Raw genomic sequence first — 23,129 nt, forward strand, 5'->3', positions numbered from 1 at the left:
CCAGGAGGCGGAGCTTGCAGTGAGCCAAGATCGCACCCCTGCACTCCAGCCTGGGTGACAGTGAGACTCCGTCTCAAAAAAAAAAAAAAAAAAAGGGCTAGGTTTAGGCCTTAACTTCATCAATTACTGGACAATCCACTGTTTCCCCATAAGCAAAATGTATATAGCTGAGATACTCCTTTGCAGGACTGGCAGGATGATCAATGAGAAAATATATAAAAGCCTTCTGGAAATGGTCAGGTAGTTTTTATTTCAACAATAAAAATAATATCTATACCCACATTTAAGAAAGGCTGTACCTTTGAGTGATAGAAAGCCAGAATGGGTCTGTTAAGTGGGAAGCAGACAGAACCTGTAGACAGAACAGCCACTGCTGGTTTCATGACACTCAATGTGGCACCAAAAGGATACACAAAGGTGAGAGCCCTGTAAGAAATTAAAGAAACACATTCAAATTTTAAAAATATGAATACAAAAATTCTGAAAATAATCTCAATGTTTCTTCAGTAACACGCTTTTTTGAAACAGTCTCACTCTGTCACCCAGGCTGCAGTGCAGTGGTGTGATCTTGGCTCACTGCAGCCTCCGCCTCCCAGGTTTAAGTTGTTCTCCAGCCTCAGCGCCTGCTATCACGCCCAGCTAATTTTTGTATTTTTAGTAGAGCCAGAGTTTTATCATGTTGGCCAGGCTGGTCTTGAACTCCTGGCCTCAAGTGATATGCCTGCCTCGGCCTCCCAAACTGCTGGGATTACAGGTGTGTGCCACTACGCTCAGCCGAGTAACACTCTTTGATTCATTATCAAACAAAATTTTTTCTAAGCTTTGGTTTGTTAACTTAAAAACTGGGACAACTCTAGCTACACATTTAATAAAGCATTTTAACAAACATGAAAGTAAATTCATAGGAAAGTGGAAATGACTGTTACTGGGAGAACTAAACTAGCCCCTGATGGAGGAAGGAGGAAAAGGATGGGGCCTCATCCAAGAACTAAACTCCAGCTGCTCTGCATAATAACATCTTAGTGGTAAATACATTCTTCTTCCTTGGGTTTGGCTGGTGCTATATCTAAGAATGAATGTCTGTCACTGGAAGGGCATGTTACCAGTTGAATGTCACATGGACAGAGGCATAAATATACGCTACGATGGACACTTCTACACAGATCTGCTTTGCAGTCCCTTCTACTCTCCACTGTCCTAACAAAGACTTGTCTTAGATTATCTAGAGTGAACTGGTCTGACCTGGGGCGATGTACTCCTGGAGAGGGTGTGGGATAGAGGAGCAAAGGCGCGGTGCAGATCCTGGGGTAAGGCCAACCCATGCAGGAGGGGCTAGGGTTTTATTGAAAGATGGAGCTCTGCAAAGCTTGAAGGAAGTGCTCTCAGAATGGAGAGAAACAGAGATCTCAAGACCAGAGCATAAGGTTAGAAACATGGAAGCACCCACGAGGAGTACCTCATAGAGATTTTAATTTCCCTTTTTCTTTAGACCACAAAAATTCTTTTTAGCTTAAGTTTAAAATTATTTCCCTCCAGTGATTTTGTTTGATTGTTTTGTTTTGTTTTTTTATCTCACTTTGTTGCCCAGGCTGGAGTGCAGTGGCATGAACATGGCTCACTGCAGCCTCAATCTCCTGGGCTCAAGCGATTCTCTTGCCTTAGCGCCCTGAGTAGCTGGGACCACAGGTGCATGCCACTACACCAACTAATTTTTATATTTTTTGTAGAAACAGGGTTTCGCCATGTTGCCCAGGCTGGTCTTGAACTCCTGAGCTCAGGCAATCTGCCCACTTTGACCTACCAAAGTGCTGGAATTACAAGCGTAAACCACTGGGCCCGGTCTGCCTCCAGTGTTAATCTTCCCCATTCCTTCAGTAAAGTCTCATCTACCCTATGACTTTGTTATCATACCATGAAAGAGAAGTGGTACCTGGCCCACATTCTCCAAACTCCGCCTTCTACCCTTACTTCAGCAGTATCCCAGCAAGGTGGATTACAGCCCACGATCTCTGGGCCAGAAGTAGAAGAAAACAAGCAGTTGTCCATGGAGAAAGAAAAGGGAGGGGGGAGAAATAGTCATATGGAGGTCAACACACATCTATCCCCAACACTTTCCCCAAATGCAATCAATGGAAAGTGATTCTCAAGGCATAAGGGAGAATGGACACTTGAGAAGTAAGATAAAAACTATCCGCTATTATTATTATTATTATTATTATTATTATTATTTTGAGATGGAATTTTGCTCTTGTCGCCCAGGCTAGAGTGCAATGGCGCAATCTCAGCTTACAGAAACCTCTGCCTCCCGGGTTCAGGCAATTCCCAACCCTCAGCCTCCCAAGAGCTGAGATTACAGGCGCGCACCGCCACGCCCAGCTAATTTTTGTATTTATAGTAGAGATGGGGTTTCACCACGTTGGTCAGGCTGGTTTCAAACTCCTGACCTCAGGTGATCCACCTGCCTCAGCCTCCCAAACTGCTGGGATTACAAGTGTGAGCCACTGTGCCTGGCCTATCTGCTATTATTTACACTCCTCTATTTCTTTAATTACTACTTAAAAAATCAATGAGACTAGGCCAGGCACAGTGGCTCACACCTGTAATCTCAGCACTTTGGGAGGTTGAGGCAGATGGATCACCTGAGGTTAGGAGTTCAAGATCAGCCTGGCCAACATGGTGAAGTTCTGTCTGTACTCAAAATACAAAAGTTAACCAGGTGTGGTGACGGGCATCTGTAATCCCAGCTACTCAGGAGTCAAGGGAATTGCCTGAACCCAGGAAGCAGAGGTTGCAGTGAGATGAGACGGTGCCATTGCACTCCAGCCTGGGCGAAACTCTGTCTCCAAAAAAAAAAAGAAAGAAAGAAAAAAAAGAAATCAATGAGACTGACATTTTGATAAGACTTAGTATAAACTTAAACACCCATTCCCCAAACAGAACTTTCCAAACCACATGTGAATGAGTAAGATTAGCTCAGTGAAAAGTTTCAGAAAGAGTTTTCCTAAAAGAGGGACTAGCTTGTGTAAAGTCCCTAAGATGAGTACGAGCTTCGCTTATTTAAGGATTGAAAACAAAGTCAGTATGGCTACAGCAGAGTGAGAGAAGGGAGAAGGGACATAACAGGAAATAAGGATAAAGGAGAATCTGAGACTCCAACAGGCAAAGATACTTCAAAGCACGATGGAGGACTAGTCCATCTCTCAAAGCCTACCAGGAAGCTGTGTTTCCTGGATAATCCAGGAAAGGAACAACCAGACACATTCCCTTCACTATAATGAATTACAAAGTCATATGCAACAACAGGTAGGGTACTATGCTTTAAACTTTACAAAGCACTTTCACAAATATCACCTCACTGAAATTTTCCAACGATTTTGTAATGTTAACATGGTCCCCATTACACAGATAGGGAAACAGACACTAACAGTTACTATGCCTTGGGTCACCCTTGGCAAGTAAGAGAGGGAATCAGGAACTTCTAATAATTCCTTCTAACTCCAAGTCTACAGTTTTTTTTACCTATACCAATTGGATGAGCTGATACAAAGTGAAATAATTAGATTGATTCCTTTTTTTTTTTTTTTTTTGAGACGGAGTCTCGCTCTGTCGCTCAGCTCACTGCAAGCTCCGCCTCCCGGGTTTACGCCATTCTCCTGCCTCAGCCTCCCGAGCAGCTGGGACTACAGGCGCCCGCCACCTCGCCCGGCTAGTTTTTTGTATTGTTTAGTAGAGACGGGGTTTCACCGTGTTAGCCAGGATGGTCTCGATCTCCTGACCTCGTGATCCGCCCGTCTCGGCCTCCCAAAGTGCTGGGATTACAGGCTTGAGCCACCGCCCAGCCCTTTTTTTTTTTTTTTTTTTTGAGATGGAGTCTTGCTCTGTCGCCCAGGCTGGAGTGCAGTGGCGCGTTCTTGGCTCACTGCAAGCTCCGCCTCCCGGGTTCACACCATTCTCTTGCCTCAGCCTCCCAAGTAGCTGGGACTAAAGGTGCTCGCCATCACGCCCAGCTAATTTTGTTTTTTGTTTTTGTTTTTGTTTTGTTTTGAGACGGGGTTTCACCATGCTAGCCAGGCTGGTCTCTAACTCCTGACCTCGTGATTCTCCCGCCTCGGCCTCCCAAAGTGCTGGGATTACAGGTATGAGCCACTGCACTCAGCCTAGATTGATTCTTGACAGTCAAAAATATTAACTATGAATTATATTGCTACACATATTCACCCTTATGACTTGACTTTGGTTTCTACTAAGAAAGGTCTTCCCTACTTCAAGAATTTAAAATATTCACCTACTTTTTTTAAGTACTTTTTTTTTTTTTCTGAGTTGGTTGTCTCGCTCTGTCACCCAGGCTTAAGTGCAGTGGTGCGATCTCAGCTCATTGCAACCTCCGCCTCCCGGGTTCAAGCAATTCTCCTGCCTCAGCCTCCCGAGTAGCTGGGATTACAGGTTTGTACCACCACATCTGGCTAAGTTTTGTATTTTTTAGTAGAGATGGGGGTTGGCCAGGCTCGTCTTGAACTCTTAACCTCAGGTGATCTACTTGTCTCAGTCTCCCAAAGTGCTGGGATTACATGCGTGAGCTATCGTACCTGGGTTTCTTTAAGTACTTCTATGCTTTCTTTTTAAATTTAATTTAATTTAATTTTTATTTTATTTTTTCGAGATGGAGTCTTGCTCTGTTGCCTAGGCTGGAGCGCAGTGGTGCGATCTCGGCTCACGGCAACCTCTGCCTCCTGGGTTCAAGCAATTCTCCTGCCTCAGCCTCCTGAGTAGCTGGGATTACAGGTGTGCACCACCACACCAGGCTAATTTTTTTTTTTTTTTTTTTTTTGAGACAGAGTTTCGCTCCTGTTGCCCAGGCCAGAGTGCAATGGCATGATCTTGGCTCAATGCAACTTCCACCTCCCGGGTTCAAGTGATTCTCCTGTCTCAGCTTCCTGAGTAGCTGAGATTACAGGTGCCTGCCACCATCCCTGGCTAATTTTGTATTTTTATAGAGATGGGGTTTCACCATGTTGGTCAGGCTGGTCTCAAACGCCTGATCTCAGGTGATCCGCCCACCTCAGCCTCCCAAAGTGTTGGGATTACAGGCGTGAACCACTGCACCCGGCCTAATTTTTGTATTTTTAGTACAGACAGGGTTTCACCATATTGGCCAGGCAGGTCTTGAACTCCTGACCTCATGATCCATCTGCCTCAGCCTCCCAAAGTGCTGGGATTACAGGCATGAGCCACCGCGGCCGGCATATGCTTTCATTTTTAATATTAAAAATTTTAGCCTATCCAGAATACATTTTGGGGTGTAGTATGAAAATGAAACTATTTCTCCAAATGGTTACCCAGAATTATGCCATCCATTTCTAATATTTGAAATGCCACTTTTACTATACACAAATAACCCCCACCCTCCATATATGTTTTTGGTCTAATTTTAATCTGCATTATTTATTTTCTTTTAACTATTTCTGGACTACGACCACATTTTATTTATTTATTTATTTATTTATTTATTTTTTGAGACAGTCGTGCTCTGTCACCCAGGCTGCAGTATAGTGGCATGATCATGATTCACTGCAGCCTCGACCTTCTGGGTTCAAGTAATCCTCTTGCCTCTGCCTCTAGAGTAGCTGGGACTATGGGTTTGTGCCACCACACATGGCTCATCTTTAAAGTTTTTTTTTTTTTTTTTGTAGAGACAGGGTCCCACTATGTTGCCCAGACTGGTCTTGAACTCTTGGCCTCAACCCATCGGCCCATCTCGACCTCCCAAAGTGCTGGGATTATAGGTGTGAGCCACTGCACACAGCCAATCACATTATTTTATTTTTTAATTTCATTTTATTTACATATTTTTTGAGACAGGGTCTCATCTGTCACCCAGGCTGGAGTGCAGTGGCGCGATCTCGGCTCACTGCCACCTCTGCTTCCCGGGTTCAAGCAATTCTCCAGCCTCAGTCCCCCGTGTAGCTGGGAATACAGGTGTGAGCCACCAATGCCCGGCTAAATTTTTGTATTTTTTTGTAAAGCCAGGGTTTTGCCATGTTGCCCAAGCTGGTCTTGAACTCCTGAGCTCAAGTGATCTGCCTGCCTCAGCCTCCCAAAGTATTGGGATTACAGGGGTGAGCCACAGTAACCGGACCATATTATTTTCACTACTAAAACTTTGTAACATGCTTTAACTACATAAAAATGTCAATTTTTATTGGGTAAAATATTTCAAAGTATGGAGGCATTATAAATGAATGCAAAAAGACAAATCATCAATAGAAAAATGGCCAAAAAGCAGTGAACATGAAATTCACAGAAGAAATACAATCAGCCAGTAGACTTTAAAGGTCATCCTATGCACTAATAATTTTTTAAAATGCAAATTTAAAGAAACAGATACCATGTTTACTAGAATACTCCGTGCTGGCAAGAGAGGAAAAAGGGGTGTGCTCATAGGGACTGTAAGTGGTACCACCTCCCTGAGAGATATCTGGTAATACACTACATTTGGTAACCCATCTGTTGGAAGACCTCTGACCCAGAAATTTCAATGCTGAGAAATTTACCCTAAAAAATACTACCACAAGTGCACAAAACTGTACATACAAAGATGTTCACTTATCCCAGCACTTTGGGAGGCTGAGGCAGGTGGATTACCTGAGGTCAGGAGTTCAAGACCAGCCTGACTGACATGGTGAAACCCCATCTCTACTAAAAATACAGAAATTAGCTGGGTGTGGTGGTGGACACCTGTAATCCCAGCTACACGGGAGGCTGAGGTGGGAGAATCGCTTGAACCTGGGAGGTGGAGGTTGCAGTGAGCTGAGATTGTGCCACTGCACTCCAGCCTGGGTGACAAAGTGAGACTCCGTCTCAAAAAAAAAAAAAAAAAGATGTTCATTTGTGCTTTATTATTTATAATAACAAATATAATTTTTTTTTTTTAAGATGAAGTCTCCCTCTGTCCCCCAGGCTAGAGTGCAGTGGTGCGACGGCAGCTCACTGCAACCTCTGCCTCCCAGGTTCAAGCGATTCTCCTGCCTCAGCCTCCCAAGTAGCTGGGATTATAGGCGCCCACCACCACGCCCAGCTAAATTTTCTATTTTTAGTAGAGACGGGGTTTCGCCATGTTAGCCAGGCTGGTTTCAAACTCCTGACCTCAGGCGATCCACTCGCCTTGGCCTCCCAAAGTGCTGGGATGACAGGAGTGAGCTACCACACCCGGCTATAAAATTGTTTATAACAATAATACAGAACAGAAGTTAAGAGTGCAGGCTCTAGAATAGACTGCCTATGGTTGCATCTAAGTTCTGACACGGAGTAGTCATGTGCATTTGGGCAATTATGTCTCTGTATCTCATCTCTAACTTTCCAGAGTTGTAAGGATTAAATGAGGTAATACATGCCTGTCACACAGTCAATGTTTGACAAACATCAGGTGGTATTATTGAAGAAAAACATTATAAACTACTTAAATGTCCAAAAATAGGGAGTTGGTTAAACTGGGATAGATCCAATTTAATCCAGTCATTAAAAAGGAAGAGGTACTTACCTATAACTTTATAAATGGAAAAAAAAACCCTAGAAATCTAAATACTATATGGAGTATTGCTCTGTTGCCGAGGCTGGAGTGCAGTGGTGCAATCTGGGCTCACTGCAACCTCCACCTCCAGGTTTCAAATGATTCTCCTGTCTCAGCCTCCCGAGTAGCTGGGACTACAGGCGCACACCACCACACCTGGCTAATTTTTGTAGTTTTAGTAGAGATGGGATTTTGCCATGTTGGTTATGCTCATCTCAAACTCCTGACCTTAGGTGATTCACCCGCCTCGGCCTCCCAAAGTGCTGGAATTACAGGCGTGAGACACCGTGCCGGGCCTAAATACTATATTATTAAGACTACCTTCAGGGGGAGGAGCATGGACTTACAGTGCAGAGCTTCTACTTTTTTTCCTCTTGAACTGTTCAAATTCTGATTATTTTTGTAACCAGAAACAAAAGCTCTTTTCATTTTGAAAAAGAAGACTCTTCAAAATGATACATCCTCCTCATGTGGCATCAGAAAACATACTCACTGGGCATTGTTTCCACTGCTTTCCTCATCAATGATCCCAGGCACAGCCTTTCCTGCAGCTCGGCTAATTTCCCTTGAAGAAGAAAAATTAAAATCTAGTAAACAAAAAAAATTTGAGAATTTCACACTGTATTCATTAGCACAGTAAATATGAGGCTAAGGTGGGAGGATTGCTTAAGCCTGGGAGGTCAAGGCTGCAGTGAACTGTGTTCCCACCACTGCATTCCAGCCTGAGCAACAGAGCAAGACTCTGTCTCAAAAAATACATACATATATATATAAAAATAAAAAATAAGTTGAATGTGAAGTAAGTTTCAAAAGATGAAGAAAAATAATTTGATGAATGAGTAGTAATATAGTAAAATAAATTATAATAACATAAAAAAAGAAAGAAGAAGGGGCAGTGAAAAGAATGTGTGAGAAGAGATGAGGGAAGATTTATGTAGAAGAAATGAGAGTTATGTGTAAGGATATTTCTGCTTTATTTTTTTTTTGAGACGGAGTCTCGCTCTGTCACCCAGGCCAGAGTACAATGTCACAATTTCAGCTCAATACAACCTCTGCTTCCCGGGCTCAAGCGATTCTCCTGCCTCAGCCTCCCGAGTAGCTGGGATTACAGGCGCCTGCCACCACGCCTGGCTAATTTTTTTGTATTTTTAGATGGGGAGATGGGGTTTCATGTTGGCCAGGCCGGTTTTGAACTCCTGATCTCAAATGATCCGTCAGCCTTGGCTTCCCAAAGTGCTGGGATTACAGGCGTGAGCAGTGACACCTGGCCAAGATATTTCTGCTTTCAACATGCTTACCTGTTCAAGACTCCACTGGAAACTAGAGCTTCTTTAGGATGGAAATATTTGTGATATACATTTCTAACCACAGCATCTATAAGGGAAAAACAGAAGGAGGTATATTTTAGGTTAGAAATAAGTTTGATATTATAGACTCATACCAATTTTGACCTGAAAGGCACCCTGGAACTTGGTTCCAATCCATCTCACTTTATAAATGGAAGCAGCCCAAACCTAGGAGGCTCAGACTGCTGATGAGAATGGAACATTAAAACATGCATACACAGCCCAGGGCTTTTTCCATTATGCCACTGGACCTAGAGGGCTACGATATAAAATAATAGATAGAAAATTATTGCCTCTACTGAAAATAATACTAATTACCATTATTAACCATGATTCCATATTCTTCCAGTAAAAAGTTAATATTGGTGTCAAATCTGGATTCTCCACCTTCTCCTAGCATCACAAGGACATCTCCACCGCTGTCAAGATATTTCTTCAGGATTTCAAACTACACAAAGGAAAAAAGCAATTTATGAATATATTCAAAAGACTTTTGCCCGAAATACCATAAGATCTTAACTAGATGAAAAATAAATACTTCAAATCTATAAGGCATTCATATATAAATGTATATGAGATAAAAAGTACTCTCTATGTAGGATCTCCAAGCTTGTCTCTGAGCATAAAGCTCCAAAATACTCAAAGTAAACTTACAGTTTCAAAGCTATCAGACAGCAAGTCAAAAGTGAAAAACTTAACTAAAGGAAGCGCTCAGTTCTCCATTCAGAGGCACCCCGGTCTCCACCTACTAACCAAAAATGTCTCTTGAGATTGCCACATTCCCTCAGGAGAAGAAGAAATAGAATCACCCCTGGTTAAGAACCACTAATTTAGACAATGCCTTCTCTTGACGGCCCACAGAGGATATCAGGATGAACACATTTCATACCACACCTGGGAGGAATTCTGTTCAAGGTCATTGACCAACTAAACCATAGACAGAAATGCATGTTTTCTGTTTATCTCCTGGAAGCTCTCTCTTGTTTTCACAAAGCTGGGGATGGGAGAAAAATCTAGTGTTGATCTTGCTGGTCTAGCCTGAGAAAATCTGGGGTGGGTGGTCCAGACAAAACAGTTTCTTAACTCTCTTCATCAAGTGCTCCAGCAGAAAAAAATCTGAACATGTATATAAATACATCCAATATGTATGTATCTCTATACAAAATATGCACTTTATAATTTAAAAAAACTCTCAAAAAGAAAATGTTTTAAGGGTAATGAAAATATGAATAATAAACGTAATTTCCTTCTGGCACCCCATTGATTGATCATATGCATCCTACTTTGGAAACTACTGCCCAGACTAGCTTTGCCACAGCAAGGCCCTCTTGCTCTTGCATGCTCCCTGAATTTTCCTCTCCCCCTGACTTCGCCACACTGCATAAAACAAATGAATCTGGCCGGGCACGGTGGCTCATGCCTGTAATCCCAACACTTTGGGAGGCCGAGGCGGGCAGATCATGAGGTCAGGAGATCGAGACCACGGTGAAACCCCGACTCTATTAAAAATAAAAATAAAAAAAATTAGCTGGGCGTGGTGGCGGGTGCCTGTCATCCCAGCTACTCGGGAGGCTGAGGCAGGAGAATGGCGTGAACCTGGGAGGTGGAGCTTGCAGTGAGCCAAGATTGCGCCACTGCACTCCAGCCTGGGCAACAGAGTGAGACTCTGTCTCAAAAACAAAAACAAAAACAAAACAAATGAATCTTTGGAAGCCAAGTAGGCAGATCACCTGAGGTTAGGAGTTCAAGATCGGCTTGGCCAACATGGTGAAACCCCATCTCTACTAAAAACACAAAACTTAGCCAGGCATGGTGGTATGCACCTGTAGTCCCAGCTACTCAGGAGGCTGAGAGAGGGGAATTGCTTAAACCCAGGTGGTGAAGGTTGCAGTGAGCTGAGATCGCACCACTGCATTCCAGCCTGGGCAAAAGAGCAAGATTCCGTCTCAAAAATGAAACACAACAAAAAAACAAAACAAAATAAAAAAATGAATTATTTCAAAATCAAAATTAAGGTGAGGCACAGTGGCTCACGCCTGTAATCCCAATACTTTGGGAGGCTGAGGTGGGTGGATCACTTGAGGTCAGGAGCTCGAGACCAGCCTGGCCAACATGGTGAAACCCTGTGTCTACTAAAAATACAAAAAATAGCCAGGTGTGTTGGCAGACGCCTGTAATTCCAGCTACTCAGGAGGCTGAGGCAGGAGAATCAGTTGAACCTGGGAGGCGGAGGTTGCAATGAGCCGAGAATGCACCAATGCACTCCAATCTGGCAACAGAGCAAAACTCTTGTCTAAAAAAAAAAAATCAGCTCAAAGTCCATTTCCTCTGGACCCAATAATCCAGTGCCTCTTTTCTGTGCTTCTGTAGAAATGTGGAACTTAGAACATTGATCATTATCAGTAGATGGTCCATTTGTTTCATTTCCCCTAGACTATCAGTTCCTAAAATGGAGAGATCATGTGCTATTTGACTTTGATCCCTAGCGTTAGTCCTAGAACCTGGCACATAACTAGGTACATAACAGATCCTTAGTAAATATTTTTTGGAACAACAGAAAAACAAAACAAATGGGTTATAACTGCATGGATCCTGGACCCTGAACAACAGACTGAATCTCTCCCTAAATTCATCTTCCTTTTTCTTCCTTTTGATTTCCTCTCAAACTCCTCTTCCCAGATAGCCGTAAATATATGCTATGTTCTATGACTGATAACAGCAAGCCAGATCTAGTTTGCAATATATATTCTCAGAACATAGCTTTCACTTGGGAAATTCTACTGGGACTTGGTATTTATGATTATGTGGTTCTGGAATTTGTCCATGTTGCCTAAATGCAATGAGTATACAGTAAGTATTTAGTATCTACTGTGTCCTATTGGCCATCTGGCATTGGAAGAAAAAGACACATGAAGGACGTGGTGTGCAATAACACAGATGGGCAAAAGTTGAAGGAGCTTCCACGAATTAATTATGACCCAGTTTCCAGCTCTGCATGTAAGTGAGACCCTTCTAACAAAAGAACAGATATTTGGTACAAATTGGAGGTTTCTTATTTCTTTATGGCAAAAACAGGAAGAAAGATTAATTTTACAGACTTAAATTTTAGAAATTGGCTTAGAATGCATTCACACTGTTAAGTTTTACAGTGTGGCAGCAAATGTGAGATATTTCATGTAATCAAGACTGGGTGATCCAGGCCAGTGGCTCTCAGTGGAGGCATTTAAACCATCTAGCATGTATTATGGATCACCATAATATTAATATTAATACGGCATAATATTAATGCCATAATGTTAATGTTTAAGGACATTTTAGTGGGTGAAGGGCAGGGAAGTTAAGGTCCTGCAATATTCAGACCAGTCCCACACAGTAAAGAACTGTTTCACATGAGAAGACATGACTATCTTCTCAGATAGTCACATAGGTTTAAAAAAGAAAAAGCAAACAAACAAATGAAGCTTAGCCTAAAATCTAACTCCAATTTATTTATTGTTTTTGAGATGAAGTCTCGCTCTGTCACCCATGCTGCAGTGGCTCAATCTCGGCTCACTGCAACTTTCACCTTCTGGGTTCAAGTGATTCTCCTGCCTCAGCCTCCTGAGTAGCTGTGACCACAGGCGCCTGCCACCACACCCGGCTAATTTTTGCATTTTTAGCAGAGACAAGGTTTCACCATGTTGGCCAGGTTGATCTCAAACTCCTGACCTAAGGTGATCCACCCGCCTCGGCCTCCCAAACTCCTGGGATTACAGGAGTAAGCTACTGCGCCCAGCCCAAATTATATGTAAATACTGTACAAAGTATTTTTTGCACAATTTAACATATACTGAATTCCCAGGTACCCAACTACCATGTAAACTGAGAGAAGAATTATACTCTTTTTATTAATAGAACTTTACCAAGAGTTAGTCAGTATTTTGGAAAAATCACATCACCGACAGCAACACGGCTCATGATTTGAATTGCCAATACATCACTTCCTCCAGTCTGCATATGTAGCTATCCCATTCATGGGAATCCTATACATTTATTACACATTTATTTCAAAATGTCAAACATAAAGAAGTGTTCTAATGTATGTATGACCAAGCATTAACAAACTGAAATATGTATATTCTCCTAGTATATATATGCCTAAACATTTACAATTTGAAATACATATATTCTTTCATAAATCATCCTCTAATTTATGTACATTAAAGTTAGGAAGCTGTATTGCTTTACTTTTTTAATGGTGGTGGTTTAAATTATCTTTGCATTTCAATTCAGGGTAACAAAGTTGGCACTGGTAATATAGGTGGACGCTGGTCTGTTAGGGTTGGAAAATACTCGTCTCAGCCATGTGGTTACCTGGTCGTAACTGAATACCACCACAAAGCTAGTCTGATGCGTTAATGCAGTTGAGGTGGAAATAAGGGAAGACTGTTCAGCCTAGTTTCTAGCATGATACTAGCACCAAATATCAGACATATGATGTCTGTCCTGTCACAGAAGTTTCTGGAAGCCAACATGAAAAAGGCATCACACAGCTCTCCAGGGGTAACAGTCTAGGAGGCCAGCAGCTATGACAAGGAAAGCAGTGATCTCACCAGCATGAGCCTATTGGAAGAACTGTAACACAAGGGCATGCTGGTTCCTAGAAAAAAAGCTAATAGCTTTTCTCCCTTTTCTTCCCACCTCACTCCAACTCCAAAGAGAAGGCATGGTGTCAGGGACTGGTCTGGGAGAGGACGTTTTATTAGGATAAAGTTACATCAAACTTGCCTCTCGAAGGACTTGTGTCTCTTGGATGCGACAGCCTTCCATCCCTGGAAGCCCAAACTAAGGCTTGGCCTGGCACCCATCTCCACTTGGGAAAAGGCCCAGGCACCAAGTTCTGACCCTCTCTCTGGATGCCCCTGTGTTCCCGAGGCTGGTTGGTTCCTGGCAAACATCAGGCCAACTCTCACTGGCTTTGCTAGGTGGATGGGGAGATGGAGCCAAAGCCCAACAAGTAATAGAGTGTTGCTCTGCAGGCCACTGCCCTCTGTGTGTACATTTCCCTCAAGGTCTCAGTGGGTTGGAGTTGCGGGTTACCTCCACAATGCCAATGGTAATTCCTACTCCTTCTGTCAATTAACCTGATCAAACAATCATGTCTCTCTCCATGCCATTCCCAGAGGGGAAGTTCACCTTGCAATCAAATTGAGAAACAAAGGACACTAGAAATGCTCCCCATTGGACCTCTTCCCCATGGCACCACCCAGAGAAACAGCAGGAGACCGTGGCCAGCCTCAATCTAAGGACCACATTGGCCTTGCCCTGCCTCATCCTCCCTACTCCCCATATTCTCTCTGAGCACAAAGGTACTTCCCATTCTCTGTAAAATGGCTCTTTCTATGTTCTGGGATTTTCGTTTTATTGACTGTGAAAAAACACACCTAACTTTTCCTAAATTTACCATCTTAAGCATTCTGAAGTATATAGTTCAGCAGTTTTTTTTGTTTTCTCTTTTCAGACAGGGTCTCTGTCGCCCAGGCTGGAGTGCAATGGCGCAATCTCGGCTCACTGCAACCTCTGCCTCCCATGTTCAAGCGATTCTCCCGCCTCCACCTCCTAAGTAACTGGGAGTACAAGCGTGCGCCACCACGTCGGCTAATTTTTGTATTTTTAGTAGAGATGGGGTTTCACCATGTTGGCCAGGCTGGTCTCGAACTCCTAGCCTCAAGTGATCCACCCGCCTTAGCCTACCAAAGTGCTGGGATTAGAGGTGTGAGCCACTGTGCCTGGCCTAGTCCAGCAGTATTAAATATACTCACACAGTTGGGCAACCAATCTGCAGAACTGTTTTCATCTTGCAAAACTGAAACTCTATACCTATTAAACAGCAACTCTCCATTCCCCACTTCCCCCAGGTCCTGGCAATCACCACCCTTCTATTTTCTGTCTCTACAAATTCGACTACTCTACATACCTCATGCTTGCATAAGTGAAATCATACAGTATTTGTCTTTTAGTGTCTGCCTTATTTTCATCTGGCATAATGTCCTCAAGATTTATTCATGTTGTAGCATGTATCAGAATTATCTTCCTATTTAAGACTGAATAATACTCCATTGTATGTATACACCATATCTTATCTATTCATCTGCCGATGGATACTTGGGCTATTTCCACATTTTGGCTATTGTGTATAGTGCTGCTAAGAAAATAGGTGTGCAATTATCTCTTTGAGATCCGGTTTTCCATTCTTTTGGGCATATACCCAGAAGTGGAATTGCTAGATCATATGGCAGGCTTTTTTTTGTTTTTTTTTTGAAATGGAGTCTCGCTCTGTTGCCCAGGCTGGAGTCCAGTGACCCGATCCCTGCTCACTGCAACTCCGCCTCCCAGGTTCAAGTGATTCTCCTGCCTCAGCCTCCCAAGTAGCTGGGATTACAGGTGCACACCATCACACCTGGGTAATTTTTGTATTTTTAGTAGAGACGGGGTTTCACTATGTTGGCCAGGCTAGTCTCAAACTCCTGACCTCAAGTGATTCACCCGCCTCGGCCTCCCAAAGTGCTGGGATTACAAGCATGGGCCATCACACACAGCCATCATATGGCAATTTTATGCTTAAATTTTTGAGGAACTGCCATACTGTTTTTCATGGTGACTGCACCATTTCACATTCCCACCATCAGTGTGGAAGGGTTCCAATAACTTCCCATTCTCACCAATACTTGTCATTTGTATTCTGGGCCTTACATTTATCATTCTTTATCCATTCCATAAACCAGAATAATAAACATCTTTATTTTAAATGGAATTTTCCTTTTTTTTTTTTTTTTTTGAGATGGAGTTTTGCTCTTGTTGCCCAGGCTGAAGTACGATAGCACGATCTTGGCTCACGGTAACCTCCGCCTCCTGGGTTCAAGCGATTCTCCTGCCTCAGCCTCCCAAGTAGCTGGGATTATAGGAACACGCCACCACATCTGGCTAATTTTGTATTTTTAGTAGAGATGGGGTTTCTCCATGTTGGTCAGGGTGGTCTCGAACTCTCGACCTCAGGTGATCCACCTGCCTCAGCCTCCCAAAGCACTGGGATTACAGGCATGAGCCACCGCACCCAGCAGAATTTTCCTATTTTCAAAGCAAAAATATAGCAAAGAAGTGTGGCTAGTGGCCGGGCGCGGTGGTTCACGCCTATAATCCCAGCACTTCGGGAGGCTGAGGTAGGCAGCATAAGGTCAGGAGTTTGAGACCAGCCTGGCCAATACGGTGAAACCCCGTTGCCACTAAAAATACAAAAATTAGCCAGGCGTGGTGGTGGGCACCTGTAGTCCCAGCTACTCAGGAGGCTAAGGCAGGGAGAATTGCTTGAACCCGGGAGGCGGAGGTCGCCGTGAGCTGAGATTACGCCACTACACTCCAGCCTGGGGGACAGAGCGAGACTGTCTCAAAAAAAAAAAAAAGAAATGTGGCTAATATTTAATTGGCCCACACTATGCGTTTGGTACTTTACATGAAGCATCTCGGTTAATCATCACAACTCCATGATGAAAAGAGAGATGAAGTGACTACCTTAAGGCCACACAGTAAGTGGTGAAGGAGGATTCTGATCCAGTATTTCAGAGCCCAGGCTCTTAATCATTTCACCATATTCCTTCTTTAGTGGATATTTCTTACCTCAGCTGCAGTAAATTTTTCCCTTGGCCCAGCTGTAATCCACAGTTTCACTCCATTTAACTTCTCAGATGTGATTTCATCTTTTAAGCTAGAAATACAATTTTAAAAGCAAATATTAGGTCCATAATTTAAATCAATTTATGTATTGTTTTAGTCTCTCAACTATTTGGAAGCAGAGGCCACAGAGGCTCAGAGACGAAGGGACTTAGACGTAACTGGTCCAGTCTCTCTCCCAAAGTGAGAATTCCCTCTAAGGCCTGCCCCAGAGTCACCTGTCCTCTGTCCAAATACTTCCAGTAAGTCAAGGTGTTCAAATCAAGCCATGCTAAAGCATAAGGAAGTCCTCAACTACTAATTCAATCAGCCCTACCATTAGCTCGTATGATTACATATCCTCACCTATTAAGAACATACACATCCACATCCACAAAGTCAAAGCTATTCTCATTTAATTCTCATGTTTCCTTTCCCTAGTATTGACCTCAGTCAAAATATGAAGAAAGCCTCTAAATCTTAAAAAGTTACATGTGTATAATTAGAATAATTTTTTGGTGTGTGATTTGGAAGACAACTTAATAATATGCTGCTTTAATAATATCCTAATTGCTGATTTCAGAAGAAATGTTTTTTGGTTTTTGTTTTTGACAGAGTCTCCCTCTGTTGCCCAGGCTGGAGTGCAGTGGCATGATCTCGGCTCACTGCAGGCTTCACTGCCTGGGTTCAAGGGATTCTTGTCTCTCAACCTCCTTAGTAGCTGGGATTATAGGCACGCACCATCAACTCAAGTGATCTGCCTGCTTCAGCCTCCCAAAGTGCTGGGATTACAGGCATGAGCCACTGCGTCCTGTCCAAGAGATCTTTCAATAAGAATTTATTTAATTATGAATAATTTTTTTATTTTTTGAGACCGAGTCTTGCTCTGTCACCAAGCTGGAGTGCAGTGGCGCGATCTCAGCTTACTATAACCTCCGCCTTCTGGGTTTAAGTGATTCTCCTGCCTCAGCCTCCCGAGTAGCTGGGACTATACGCAGGCACACCATCATACCCAGCTAATTTTTGTAATTTTAGTAGAGACGGGGTTTCACCATGTTGGCCAGGATGGTCTTGATTTTTCTTTTTTTTTTTTGAGACAGAGTCTCACTCTGTTGCCCAGGCTGGAGCGCAGTGGCGCAATCTCGGCTCACTGCAACCTCTGCCTCCCAGGTTCAAGCAATTCTCTGCTTCAGCCTCCCAAGGAGCTGGGATTACAGGAATTTGCCACCATGCCTGGCTAATTTTTAAAAAATTTTTAATAGAGATGGGGTTTCGCCATCTTGTCCAGGCTTGTCTTGAACCCCTGACCTCGTGATCCACCCACCTTGGCATCCCAAAGTGCTGGGATTACAGGTGTCAGCCACCGTGATGGCCAGTCTTGATCTCTGACCTTGTGATCCGCCTGCCTCAGCCTCCCAAAGTGCTGGGATTACAGGCGTGAGCCACCGCGCCAGACCTAATTCTGAATGATCTTTAAATTGAGCTTCTCCCACCTAAACAATCTATGTTACATAAGAAAATAAAGACTTCTCAGCTTTATCAGCAGGACAATATCATTTAGAAGGGAAAACAATATACATGGTCGGTCACCTCTGAATCTTCCAATTACTCCGAAGTTTTTTCTGCATGGATTTATAGCCGTTGTTGGTGCTAAATATCTCCTTTTTGTAGGCATTGAAAACAATGGTGCTCCGCAGCTCTTTCTCCATGGTTACCTTACGGAAGAAGGGATCAGAAAATCAATAAACAATATTCCAAAGACCCTAAAAGCAATAAATAGTTGCCTTCTACTACTATTTATCAAGAAAGGGCATACAACTGAAACCTATCTAGGAAATTCCTACAATTCTCAAAGGTCAAGAATGAAATGCAAAAGCATAGCACAGAAACCTAATACCAAAACCAACCCAGCCCTCCCCTACCCATTTTTGCTTTCCACCTCTTGCCCAGACCCTCCCAACAGCCTACACCTATGGCCCTGCCCCGCCATCACCCTGCTCTTGCGTCCCAAGACCATGTTTCCAACCTGATTCATCACTGCTAACTACTGTTAAGCGCAGGATATAGTCTTCTAGATTCTTTTTTTCTTTTCTTTTCTTTTTTTTGAGACGGAGTCTTGCTCTATCTTCCATGCTGGAGTGCAACAGCATGATCTCGGCTCACTGCAACCTCCATCTCCTGGGTTCAAGCGATTCTCCTGCCTCAGCCTCCTGAGTTGCTGGGATTACAGGCAAGTGCCACCATTCCTGGCTAATTTTTGTATTTTTAGTAGAGACACGGTTTCACCATGTTGGTCAGGCTGGTATCGAACTCCTGACCTCGTGATCCGCCCGCCTTGGCCTCCCAAAGTGCTGGGATTACAGGGGTGAGCCACTGCACCCAGTTCTACATTCTTTTTATACATATATTAACTTACAGTTTTATTTTATGAAATAGGATCTTACCACACGCATTACTCTGAAACACTTGGTTCACCTAACCTTGTATATTTGACATCTTTCTTTGTCAGTACACATGGATCTACCATATTCTTTTAAACAGCTACACAGGGCTGGGTGCAGTGGCTTATGCCTGTAATTCCAGCACTTTGGGAGGCTGAGGTAGGAGGATCGCTTGAGTTCAGCAGTTCCAGACCAGCCTGGACCACATCTCTACAAAAATCAGCAGGGCATGCTGGCACATATCTTAGTCCCAGCTATTCAGGAGGCTGAGGTGAGAGGATTGCTTGAGCCCAGGAGGTTGAGGCTGCAGTGAGCCACAATCACCTCACTCTGCACTCCAGCCTGGAGAACAGAGCGAGACCCTGTCTTTAAACAACAACAACAAAAACAGCTGCACAGTATTCATTTTATGGATCTACCATAATTTATTTAACCAGTCATATACTGATTGACATCTTTTATCAAATATTTTCTAAAACATCAATGTTAAACAACATGCTTTTCTGCACTTTGCCTATTTGTAGATTCTTACCTATTGAATGGCTGAGTAAATCATTTCCAAATTGCCCTCCAAAAAATTATGATTTTATACTTCCACTAACACGCTTCTGCTTCCACACAATCCTATTTTCAGTCTTTGTCGTCTTTGCCCAAAAAAAAAAAAAAAAAAAAAAAAAAGCCCTCATTACTGTTTTAATTTCCACTTTGAAGTTAGTGAGATAGTGGTCCCTTGCTATAGATTTCTGCCACTTGTATTTCTTTCCTTCTGATTTTCTTGTCCAGGTACTCCGATCATTTTTCTCTTGAAATTTTTCTTTTTAAAAACTTCTTATTATTTGAGATAAAAGTCCCACACTGTGACCCAGGCTGGGAATGTATCGTGTGCAATCACGATACACCGCAGCCTTGACCTCCCGGGCTCAAGCAATCATCCCACTTCAGCCTCCTGGGTAACTGGGACTACAGGTGCGCACCACTGCCCAGCTAATTTTTGAATTTTTTGCAGAAGCAAGGTCTTGCTATGTTGCCCTTAAACTTCTGGCCTCAAGTGATCCTTCTACCTCAACCTCCTAAAGTGCTTGTTTACAGGCATGAGCCACTGTACCCGGTCAGGTTTCATAATTTTCTAATTGATCATTAAACAAATATTTTCTTAAATTTATTTGGCTTCTGATACTTTTTTTGGTTTGGTTGAATTTTGCAGGCCATACAGATTTTAAATTTTATAGAGTTAAAAGTATTAATATTTTCCTTTCTGGCTTCTGGATGACATGAAACATTTAGAAGAGTTTTTGTCATTCTAAGATTATAAATAAATTGAACAATGCTTTCTTTCAGTACTTTGCAATGTAATTTTTTTTTTCCTTTTTCCTTTTTTTTTTTTTTTTTTGAGACAGAGTGTGCTCTGTCGCCCAAGCTGGAGTGTAGTGGCACAATCTCGGCTCACCACAACCTCCGCCTCCCAGGTTCAAGAGATTCTCGTGCCTCAGCCTCCCAAGTGGCTGGGACTACAGGCGCCCAACACACCCAGCTAATTCGTGATGTAATATTTTAACATTTAAATTTTAGTCCATTTGGAAATTATTGTGGTGCTCAAAATGGGCTTCATTCCGTTTTTTTTTTCCCTTCTTTTTCGAGGCATAGTCTCGCTCTGTTACCCAGGCTGGAGTGCAGTGGCGCAATCTCGGCTGGCTGCAACCTCTGCCTCCCGGGTTCAAGTGATTCTCCCGCCTCAGCCTCCCCAGTAGCTGGGATTACAGGCGCGCGCGATAGTAGAGACGGTCTTTCACCAGGTTGGCCAGGAGTCTGGAACTCCTGACCTCAAGTGATCCACTCGCTTTGGCCTCCCAAAGTGCTGGGATTACAGGTGTGAGACACCTCGCTCGACTGGTTCAATTTTCTAAATTACTAAAAAAGCTGCCTGACCCCAATTCACCTTTCTAATGCTGATTTGAAATTCAGTACCACCTTCCCTATATAATAAATCCCTATATATAACTGGCTCTTATTCTGAGTTCTAATATATTCTATCTGCCTGTAAGCTCCTGCTGAGTTCCAAACTTTCTTTTTTAAAAATTTATTTATTTTTTTTTCAGAGATAGAGTTTCCCTTTGATGCCCATGCTGGTCTCTGACTCCTGGGCTCAAGGGATCCTCCCGCCTCAGTCTACCGAGTAGCCAGGACTACGGGCCCACACTGCTGCACCCATCTTCTAAGTAGTTTAATTGCTATACCTTTATGTTATAATATCTAGTGGCTCTGGAGAGCTAATTTCCCTTATTACCATTAATTTTAGAATTTTCCTGGCTACTTTCACATATTTCTTCTTCTTTAAGCACTTTAACATCATTTTGTCCAGTTGAAAAACTGCCCCCTCCATGATCCCACTAATGTGACACATCTATTTTTTTTGTTCGGTTAGTTCAGCCCCTGGTGAGAGTAGCAGGTCTGCGTTCCTGCACTGTCAGACTTAGCTAGAAATGCATTTCCTTAATAATACTATAAAGCCTTTAAAACTGTAAAAATAACGAATATTTGGGTAACGCTGCACAACCATTCTCTCGCTTTCTCTTCAATAACATTACCAGTCAAATCAGTATTTCCCACACGAATACCGAGGGATCGCAGCCACGACAGAAGAGAGATTAAGACTTTACGATTCCTCTTCCGATGCTCTTTCATAGTCAGCGGAACGACTAAAAAAGCCGCATCACCCGAGGCCCTGCAGATGGGCGCCCAGCCAGAGCGCCAGGACCCCGGGCTACGTCCGCGCCCACAGTTTACTTCACCCCGGTGGACCCTGGATGTTCTATGACTGGCCCAGCGGCCTCGAAGAGTGTGTCGAGGCCCTCGCCAGCTCCCAGGCCGCCCCACCGCCCCAGCCGGCCCACCACTGTTGGAGCCCTTTACCTGACGCCCAGCGACCACCGGTCACCTGACGCCGCCCAGCATCCCGCGGCCAGGTATCCAAGGCCGCTTAGTAACCGGGGAGGAGCCGCGTTGCGCCGGGAGGCGTGGCCCAGGACGGAGCGCTAGCTCCGGCCGACGTGATGACGACAGCATGGAAGGCGCCTCTCCGTCGCAGACGCCAGGGGTGTTGGGTAGGGAGGCTGGCTGGTGTGGGACTGTACCATTTGGTGCACGAGGGGCAAAGCCAAAAACAAGGAGAATTAACTTTTCACGAAAAATAAACCCATTTAATTTTGTTATTTAATATTAATTACGACTAAAGACTAATAACAACGGTAGGACCCAAGTGCCCAAACTTCGCTCCACCCACAGGGAGGAGAATAGTGAAGGCTTCCAGCGAGGGAGTTGGAGAATGCCCCAGCTTCGATTCCCAAGGCGCAGGCGCAGAGCGGAGCCAGGCGAGGGCGGGGCCGGGCGGAGGGCTGGGCCGGACTATTAGGAACTACTTACCGGAAAAGGTTGAGCTGTTTTAGTGTTGAGAATGATAACACCGGGTAGTTCTGCTTTATGAACTCCGCATCTTCGCTCGCCGTGGTGCTAGGCATGAGCGCCGGCGGTGAGCCCGCAGCCCTTTGGGCGGGGAGTTAGAACTTGAACAGATTGTACAAAAATGTGAAAACCATGAACTGTATTAGGGAGTCTGACGACTAAGCTCGTCAAAAAGGCGCCCCTGTTGAGCAGAGTTTTGAAGAAAGAGTGGTATTTATTAAGGCAAAGGCTGGGGAAGGGCGTTCCGGGCAGAAAGAACTGCTTGTGCAAAGAGCATCACCAAAACAGGTTGCCCTGCCATCGCCATTAAGGTGGGAAACCAGAAGCCTGCAACTACCAGCAGGCCACCCGACTACCCAGGAAAGCGCTCTGTGCCTGCCTTTAGAGGTGTGTGGATTTGTGAACAACGCTGCAGCAGCCTGGAAGACCTAAACTGAAGATTGCAGAGAGCTCTGACAGTTTTTATTTACATTTATGTTTGTCTTCGAGTTTAGGATATTAAAACACACAACTCTTGTTGCTTTTCACAGTTTCTGTCACTGGAAATTTTAAAAGTGGAGACGGGCCGGACGCAGCGGCTCTCTCCTGTAATCCCAGCACTTTGGGAGGCCGAGGCAGGTGGATCTCTTG

General features: G+C 43.8%; 1 protein-coding gene across 7 annotated transcripts in view; it reads right to left on the bottom strand.

The window, feature by feature from the left end:
• IFT52 (intraflagellar transport 52) overlaps positions 1–22,397 on the bottom strand; it is a 58,276-nt gene extending 35,879 nt beyond the window's left edge. For 3 of the 7 annotated variants that reach the window (XM_025400283.1, XM_025400282.1, XM_025400287.1), the window contains exons 1-7: positions 21,976–22,397; positions 18,190–18,314; positions 16,567–16,654; positions 9,232–9,361; positions 8,866–8,941; positions 8,061–8,132; positions 300–426 (exon numbers count right to left, since the gene is read on the bottom strand). In XM_025400283.1, the coding sequence (XP_025256068.1) occupies positions 300–426; positions 8,061–8,132; positions 8,866–8,941; positions 9,232–9,361; positions 16,567–16,654; positions 18,190–18,308 (612 nt within the window). In that variant the 5' untranslated portion in view covers positions 18,309–18,314; positions 21,976–22,397. Of the gene's footprint in view, positions 1–299; positions 427–7,914; positions 8,133–8,865; positions 8,942–9,231; positions 9,362–16,566; positions 16,655–18,189; positions 18,315–21,950 lie in introns of all 7 variants that reach the window. The other 4 variants (XM_025400281.1, XM_025400286.1, XM_025400285.1 and 1 more) reach the window with 3 other exon arrangements.
• Positions 22,398–23,129: the final 732 nt, after the last annotated feature.

Source organism: Theropithecus gelada, chromosome 10 (assembly GCF_003255815.1).
Source record: "Theropithecus gelada isolate Dixy chromosome 10, Tgel_1.0, whole genome shotgun sequence".
NCBI classification, from domain to species: Eukaryota; Metazoa; Chordata; class Mammalia; order Primates; family Cercopithecidae; genus Theropithecus; species Theropithecus gelada.